Source organism: Mizuhopecten yessoensis, unplaced genomic scaffold, assembly GCF_002113885.1.
Source record: "Mizuhopecten yessoensis strain PY_sf001 unplaced genomic scaffold, ASM211388v2 scaffold8537, whole genome shotgun sequence".
Taxonomy (NCBI): domain Eukaryota; kingdom Metazoa; phylum Mollusca; class Bivalvia; order Pectinida; family Pectinidae; genus Mizuhopecten; species Mizuhopecten yessoensis.
The window spans coordinates 379711-388944 of NW_018407597.1; the positions used below are offsets into that span (position 1 = coordinate 379711).

Genomic DNA, 9234 nt, shown 5'->3' on the forward strand with positions numbered 1-9234 from the left:
AGTCAACAGCTATCACGGAAGTTATCCACGGCCTTCATCAACCTTCGTCATTAGTCAACAGCTATCACGGAAGTTATCCACGGCCTTCATCAACCTTCATCATCAGTCAACAGCTATCACGGAAGTTATCCACGGCCTTCATCAACCTTCGTCATTAGCCAACAGCTATCACGGAAGTTATCCACGGCCTTCATCAACCTTCGTCATTAGTCAACAGCTATCACGGAGGTTATCCACGGCCTTCATCAACCTTCGTCATCAGTCAACAGCTATCACGGAGGACATTACTGTCTATTCGGACCAAAGTCTTGAACGCCGAACCGGTTGGGAACTCTAAAATTTAAGTGAATTCGACCTGAATTTACCTGAAACTAGTATTGTTTTTAGGGTTAAGTTCAGGTCAATGTTTTAGGTTTTCTCTTAAAATTAAGAACCTTTTTCGTTTTTTACCATGTCACATTGATCAGCAAATTTGACTTACCTGGTATTGGTTTGATCCTTGACTAGCGAATCAGCCGTGAAATGTTAACTGTATAAGGGCTGAAATATAGCTGCTTTAAATTCAACTGTCGCTGAGTAAATTGTCCATACTATTGATCATTAGTCACGATATGAAGATAAAAATGAGGTTCATGCAGTGTCTGTTATGTCAAATTCTGGTAGATATTAAACACATTTAGTTCTCGAAAGCCGTATTAGATCGGCAATTATATTATTATATTTTAGGGTGAAATCAAAGAGTCCTGGAAACATCATATTTCCTTTTTGAACATTGAATGAATTCAGCTTCATTAGAATTTAAAAAATGCAGACCAGATATAAATCTTACAATAAGTAGTGAGTACTAATTGTTGTTAATCTACATTGATGAAGTCTGTTTCTTTATTTGAACAAAGTGTTTTTACAGTCAAACACATTTTAATACAATAAGTTTAATCGAAGTAATTATGACCGAGCGTAAGCTGCTCTATGAGAACGATGTTTACCGTAGCACTGCGTCTAATATGTATCAAATAATTAAAGAATATATGATCGACTTGTGAATCTTAAGAAACTTCGAGGTAAGCGATATTTTTATGTAGGATTTACGTTGTTGGGACCGATATTTCACTTCGAGATATCCGAGTTATTCGAGTTTTCAGAGTTCGAACTATCAGAGTTTTTATTACTAAGATTAAGAACAGTTTAGGCCGGGACCGATGAAACACTTCGAGTTAAACGGGGTCTTCGAGTTAAACGAGTTCGAGATAACGAGGTTCGACTGTAATTATAAAGAGTATTAGTCCTTATACAGATTATTAGTCCTTATTAAGATTATTAGTCCTTATTAAAATTATTAGTCCTTATTAATTAAGATAGTCGGTTATATTTTTTCTACAATGTTATTAAACAAAACTTTTCTTGATCAACCAACGAAAAATTAATAATTTCATCATTATGTTTTTTCGTGCTTAAAGTATGAAGCTTACCAATTTACGTTTCCATTTTGTTGACAAGATATTGGTGTATGCGTTTAAAAGTTTAGATAAAACGGACTGCACATTATGAAATTCCATTGCTCCTATAAACTTCTAGTAAGTGGTTTCTCATTCTAGGTTAATTGTGTGCTTTCAGCGTAAGAAGTTTTTTTCTTTTTTTTTGTGTGTGTTAAATCTCAAACCACTTTCATATTTACAGATCAATTCATAGCAAATAATATTCATAACGATCCCGTATCCAAAGCAACGAAGTGTTCTTACAATACAATTTACCCCAATGCACCCTTGTAGGTACAGTATGTATGCTATTTATACTGACGCCACCGAGGGCACGTATCCGAAAGTGCGTAAATCGTCATATTATATCTGACGATTTTCAGTTCTACTTAGGAAAACCGAAGTAATGGTAGAAATAGGACCCTTACTTCAACAATAGTAGCCATTTTGGTTTTATGCTTGTTAGAAAAAAAATGTCCAAAGGTGACAGGGTGTCATCAAGCCGATTCTTATTATTTATCGACTCGGTGACCCAAATCAACCCAAAAACAGTGTATACACTCTACTTCCAGGTTAAGCTAGTTGGCTGATTGACTATCAGACAAGTAAAGGTAAGAAAGAATGCATTAATATCTTAAGAGATGTCAAAAGATTAGTGGAAACTGCGCTTCGTGACCAGGGTAGAGCTGAATTATGTGAATTCAAGTGTTGTGATCAAAACGTCTCAACTATCTCCCTCTTATCTACACTAATCACTACAGCCCTGAAGAACATTTATTCTAAACTACACCACTATTACATAATTTGTTTCACGATGCTTAGCACCGCAAAATACCGATATAGACAGCGACCCTCTGAACAGTTCATTGAAAGGTCATGTGAAAACCTCATATGTCCTGGTCTACCTAGACTTTATTGGTAGTGACACGATTTGTAGCGAGACAATAGCAGGAATATGGTAAGTATTCAATACTGGGTTCGGGAAAATATCAATCGTTTGTAGAGTCCAATTGTGATAAAATATGTTTTCAATTAAAAGGGCTTCAGTTTTAGTATATTTTTTATTGCGCAACGTTTTTCATCCTTTAACTGTCTGTTATAATGTACATGTGAAGTCATTGATTCAACGTTAATTCTTCAGGTTTGTTTCGGAAAAACGATTTTGTTTTTAATTTTAACAATCATTCCAAAGTTAAAAGATATTTACGATTCGATATTTTATGTGAATTGATACCTCTACTGTACACTCCTACATACTTACATACTCGGTAGTTTATTTAACTTCCTCACTTTTTGTTTTCTAGACAATCAGAATGCATGTGTTTACTGGAATTATCTTCCTTCTCGGACTGAGCGCGTCATTTGCAGCAGTAACGAACACCAGGGTGGTCGTAAGTTAACCATATCATTTTTTCTTTACATCTTAGTAGAGTTTTGAAATGATTGAGTGAAGGGGTTTCGTGCACATGTCTCCCTGTTTCTACGTTGGTGAAGACATTTTAGATTTCCATCTCTTTGGTTGCCTAGCATCACTGACGAGCCCTAGGAGGACAGATGTATGATGCAGTGCGATTCATTTTTGGCAAATTGTATCTATAACAATATTTTAAATGTGTGTGTGTGTTAAGATCATCTAAAAACCTTTATTTTTGTGTTGATGAATTGTCATATTGTACTCACACGCATGAAAATAATGAGAAAATAGATTTATATATATTATAAAAGCAGAAAAATTATCCTTACGGACGAAGAAATGATGTAAAAAGAAAAATGCTCAACAACGAGCCTAAGTACTTTCATCTCTTCTAGGAGATAGATATATATATCGAAGATAAATATATTGAGAAGAGATAAAGGTACAAAAGACCCCTTTGTTAAGAATTGTTCTTTAAGAATTTTTCTTTAAGTAAGATTATTTATGGAATTCCTCTTGGTGTAGTAATTTTTAATTAATATTAACTTTTGTTTCACATCCAGGACACCTCCCACGCAGGCATACTGGCGGCAGTGGACACCATATTTCGAGCTAATGACCTCAACAACAACAGTAAAATGGAACTAGGCGAACTAGTGGCCAGTTATGCTCTGATCGATTACAACAGTATGTATAAATAAAAAAAAATGTATCATATCACCAGTTCTTTAAGGATATCCGTTCCAATGTCTAATACTGTAACTAAGTGTTGGACATTGCTTAATCCGACATGACAATATATTTATCTTCGATAATTAATTTCTGGAAAGAAACCCATACCTTAAATGGATTTAAGTCATAAAGATAAAATAAACAAAGTATAATCAACAGCAGTTCTGAGTGTAAAATTCCAGCGGGGTTCAGACTGGGGTTCGAACACTTGGTCACTCTTTATTTCCTTATGTTTACAACACATCGGAGAGTAGACATACATATGTACAAAATATCACAATGTATAACACAAATTACAGTGGATGCAATAGTGTACAATGCATAACATAGATTATTAAAACACAATATACACATATGTGGGTATAACATACAGAACATGCAGTATTATATTTAGTTAAACAATATTATTTCGTCGTTTTGTACTTAGATGCAAAAATTTGCTTAGTTTATTTAGATCTTTAACGATTTTGGTATTGAACAGTTCTATTAACTTGAAAACACTTGGTCGTTTGTAAAAATAAGGTTTAATATATTCATGCCTAAAATCATCATAAAATTTGCCTATAAATATCAAATGGAATTCATCCTCAAGATCATTAACGTTACAGAATGTACAAAGTCGTTGTGTCTTGGTTGATTTCTGTACCTGCCTTGCTCAATATTTAAACTATGTGAGCTTAGTCTAAAACGTGTTAAGTACTTTTTGTATAAGTTATTGATAGGTTTTCTCAAATAGTATTATCTGTAGCTCTTAATTTTAACCAATATTTAATTATTCGAAGCTTTCTACTTTCTGCCAGTGGCATCCTTCCTAACTCATAATATACTAAACTATTACAGGTACTCTTTTTAACTCCGAGTAGCCGTTTACAAAAAAAAATCATATGTATTTTCTAGACATTTAAAGCATTATGAAATCCCATTATCTCTGCACTGTAGCTCAAAATGCTATTTACATATGTATCAAAAACTGCACATTGTGTTTCAATATTAAAATTATGATTTTTTTATTTGCTACAAATTGCATAGTACGCCTTATTCGCTTGTTCTGGAACGTGTTTTTGTGTAACATTAAATTTACCATTATAATTAAAAAGCATTCCTAAGTAATTAAACTGATTAACAACCACTTTTCGTTATTCCGTATTATGCCACCATTCCTGAAAACTACTACATTTTGTATTTTCGTCTTTTCTGTATTAATGTAAGCTTATATTTGTTATTTTATACTTTCAGAGCATCCATAACTTCCTGTAGTTTTTCTGGTGTTTCTGCAAATAAAACCATATCGTCAGCGTACATCAACAGAAAAATATTAATCAAATTAAGTTCAATTGAAGGACATCCTTCCTTGATAAAATGTATTTCACAATCATTCACGTACATGGAGTTCAAAATCGGCGACAATATTTCACCCTGAAAAAGACCAATCGTATTTGTGAAATAGTCAGAATAAACCCCATTATGCTTTATGCATGATTTCACTGAGTTATATAAAGATTGTATGATTCGTAACATTTTCCCGCGTATACCCTGATTTATCAATTTACACCACAAATGAGATCTTTCAATTATATCGAAAGCCTTCTTATAATCTACAAAGCAACAATATAGTCTGCCACCCCTTTTGCTTAAATACTTATTAATTAATGTCTGAAGGACAAATATAGCATCAACAGTCGAGTATCCAGGCCTAAAACCAAATTGAGCATCCGTTATAATATTATTTTCGGTGTCCCAATACACTATTAGCCCATTCAATACTGATGTAATCAACTTTCTCATACAACTAACTAAAGTAATACCTCTATAATTATTCGTGTTTTCAATATCACCTTTTTATTTACTGGCGTGATACACCCAGTTGACGAAGATTCTGGGAAAAATCCTGCTTGAAAAACTGAGTTAAAATAATTAGTTATGTATGGTACTAGTATCTCTTTGCAATCAATGAATAATAGTTCGTTTAATGTTTTATCCTCACCAAAACTTTTATTTCTTTTCAATTATGTATTGCAGAAGTCACTTTATGTTCGGTAATTTCTTTATCCAATTCATCAAATATACAAGATTCATTACTTTCAATATCTACGTCAGCATTTGAGTAATTTGTGTCACCTATTATATTTACTTGATTACTTAGATGTTTAAAATGGTTAAAAAAAATGGCAAGAGAAATTTTGTGAGATACTTTAGATTTTCGTCTTGCAAAGTATTTATGGAAATGTTTCGGATTGTGTCTACGCAGATAACCCATCATATCACCTTCCTGTCTCCGATATTTCCTCTTGAGTCTTGAGTGACATACACGATTTTGACTCACTATGCTTTTAACTGTAGTTTTTATATCCAGACGACGATAGGATCAGCAAGGGAGAATACGTTGCTTCAGGCGGAAATAACCCCTTCTTCGGAGTCCTGTTCCAAGAACTTGACAACGATGGAGACGGATATCTCGACCGCTCGGCGATCCTTGGCGAATACACTGTTATGGATACAAATGGTAATTAGATAAAGGTCATACTAAATACTATGTGGCTCCACAGGCACATATTTATTTTTGAAATAACTTTATATTCTGTGGATATTTTAAACGGATAAAATGTTTTAGAGACATTACTCATTTCCACAAAGGAGTCGCAATGTCATAGGAAGGAAGTGATAATCTCATTCCTTTATGTAATATTATACAATTTTGCCATAACTGTAGGAAAACACGATTCTTTATTTCTCCGATGTTAATCATGTTTCAAGAGGTCGAAACCCAAATCAAACATGTTGAATCGAAGAGAAAGGAAGCAAAAGTCCATGATTCCCTAAAGTAAGGGCAATACATGTTGTACTATGCCACAAAATAAAATAAAAAAGCGAACAGTAACACAATAGTAGATATGATCAGGTTGAGGCGCCATTATTGTCGTCTGCTTCCGTCAATCGGAACTAAGTTGTGTTGGCATTCGGAACAACTTGCCCCGATTACAGAATGTTGTGGTGGCTTTTGTATATTTTTCTAGATAGGTTCCAAATAGGGGAAACATGAGAGGGGAAACTTGAGCGCTTGAGGGCGACATGATGTTTTATTTACACGCCATGTGACCAGTATCATCCAATCAGACACGCTGTTATAAAGTTGAGGCATAATAATATTTAATAACAATATCGTTGTAATCTGTCTTATAAATATTTTATTTCCATGTATGTACGTAGCTGATAATGAAGTCAGTAGGCGGGAATACGATAACTATTTTGACAAGGTAAGTTAAATTGTAAACCTTTATGTGTCGGCTTCACGGTACAATCTCTCTGTATTAGACATAAACTTTATTTATTTTACAACAATTATGAATCAAGTTTTTACAACTTATATTATTCACTCTTATTGGCCCGGATGCAATCGCGTGGGGTCTTAATGTAGGAGAAAACCGGAGTAACCGGAGAAAACCCGTGGACGTGGTCTGGCAGGTGACCCCTTACCTTTTCACGTCCGATCGGGGAATCGCACCCCGGCCGCCTTGGTGAAAGGCAAGTGCGCTATCCACTTAACCACCCGACTACCCAGTTAGATATCTGATTATGTTTTTAATCGCCATTACTTTAAACACCCAAACCACATAGTCAACCTTTTCTTTTATGGAACCCCATACCACTGTCAAAAACTGTAAATAATTATTGGAAACTGGTTTTATGTCGGCATACTTATAGATTTGATTAAAATCATTTTTGAAAAGAAAAGTGAATTCGGATTGCGACACTATCGTTCAATTGAGCTACCTGGTCAAAGGAAATATTCTAGCCAAATTAAACTGTGCTATAGTTGTATCCAAACAGAAGTTAAAGGAAGGTTACTGTTTATAGGGGGAAAAGCACGGTGCAGTTGGTCTTGGATCGTTAATATGACAGTTCAAAGGAAGGAATTGTTGCAAGTGGTAGATTGTATATATGACCAGCTTGTTTTGTGTGCTATTAATGTCAAAAAATTCTAAAGAGCGACATTATTTCAACGGTTTTTTTTTACCGCTTGGAATGATTGTGTGTGTAGACAATAAGAGAAAAGAACAATACTCGATAAGTTATCGTGCATCTTTGGTTTTAAAACTTCAACATGTTTCTTTGAACAGATAGTTGAGTCAGCTTTGATGAATTACGGCCACCTCCTAGGGTAAACAAAAAAAATACCGACCACAAAAAGTAAGTAAACGCTTCTTTAATATATCCGTAGCCTTGTAAGATTAACCTAGGCCTAACGTTAGTGTCTGTTAACTGTTATCGTTTCATTTTAGCTTTTACATTTAAAAGCATTATACTAACAAATGAACATTATATAACTTTTTTTGTGATGGTTAAATATCAAAGATATGACAAAAGAGTATCTTAGTACTTCCCTAGTACTTTCACCTCTTCAGACGTTTATTAGGGGATATTCATCTGATACCTCCATTGTAATTAGTTCTACCTGTTGTTCAATTATCAGTGATGGATACGATCAATAACATTTATTTAATAATCTTTTTTAAAGGAGGGTCCCGTTGAATTGGCGTCCTATCCGTGGGTTGTTTATTAACATGTATCTGGTTAATAAATACGAAAACATCAACGATTGAATGTCTGTCTTTTTTGTATAGTTTTATATTTCCTTTCTGGGCAATAGTTATGCTTTGCAATCATTTTCACCCTTGCTCGTGATTGTTTCTTTACCAAAATAGTATATGAACGTGAACATAGCATTCAGTCGTACAGAATAAGCTAGAGAGCAATATATTTTAAGGGTCCCTAAATCACTGCCAAAAACTGTTACTAAGTGATGGAAACGATTTTTTCGGCATTTCTAAAGCTTTGTTAGATAATTTCTGGAAACCATACCTCGCGGGATATAGTCAACAACAGTGTTATGAGTATAAACACCGAGAGTAAACCGGGATTCGAACCCTGGATTTCACATTGTTATACAAACGATTCGGTCTATTCAATTGAGTAAACTGATCAACAGACGGAGACGTGTCAGAACATGCGACTCGTCTGTTTCCTCGGAGTCGTATCCACGAATCTCACCTGAGATTCTTCAGCATAGAATATATTGACTTCTTCCTTATTTATCATACATATATCCCGTGTATTCCAATGTCCATGGATCGTTTCAGTTTATTCGGAAGAGTGTCAGACAAGAGGTCCCAGATTAGATCCCTAGCGGAATCATTACATGTACATTGAAATAACGAAAAACCAAAACCAATGTGGCAGATACCTTCAAAAGAGCCCCCCCCCTAGATGTAGAGTGTTTGAAAAATATTTAAGTCAAATATATCGACACGGCTTGAAAGAATTTTCACATATAAAGCAGACGTCCTGGGTTCGACCCCTCGTGTGTGTAAACAATTTATCATACTGATGTTTTAATTAGTCATAGATGGATGAAAAAACTAAGGAATGTGAAATAAATTTACAGAGCTTAATTTTATATTTGAAATTGAAATCATTATTAAAATATTACAAAACTGTTAGGTGACAGCTTTTTCTTCTTATAACCACACACATCAAAACATTGCCGTTTATTTTTTTCAGATATGTTTCTTGTTATCGTTAAACAATCCCTATACAAAGGGCTGAAGATGGCAA

General features: G+C 34.3%; 1 protein-coding gene across 1 annotated transcript; it reads left to right on the plus strand.

Annotated features, from left to right (window-relative positions):
- The first annotated feature begins 2350 nt into the window (after positions 1 to 2350).
- Positions 2351 to 8216, plus strand: LOC110456147. The gene is made up of 7 exons (XM_021506715.1): positions 2351 to 2433; positions 2780 to 2866; positions 3453 to 3576; positions 5975 to 6124; positions 6829 to 6875; positions 7740 to 7809; positions 8138 to 8216. Exons 1-6 carry the CDS (start codon positions 2431 to 2433, stop codon positions 7782 to 7784), a joined length of 456 nt encoding a protein of 151 aa, XP_021362390.1. The 5' UTR covers positions 2351 to 2430; the 3' UTR covers positions 7785 to 7809; positions 8138 to 8216.
- Positions 8217 to 9234: the final 1018 nt, after the last annotated feature.

Coding starts and splice junctions, on each gene's coding strand:
- LOC110456147 (XM_021506715.1), top strand. Junction 3,577..5,974: donor TGCTCTGATCGATTACAACA/GTATGTATAAAT, acceptor TTTTATATCCAG/ACGACGATAGGATCAGCAAG. Junction 6,125..6,828: donor CACTGTTATGGATACAAATG/GTAATTAGATAA, acceptor GTATGTACGTAG/CTGATAATGAAGTCAGTAGG.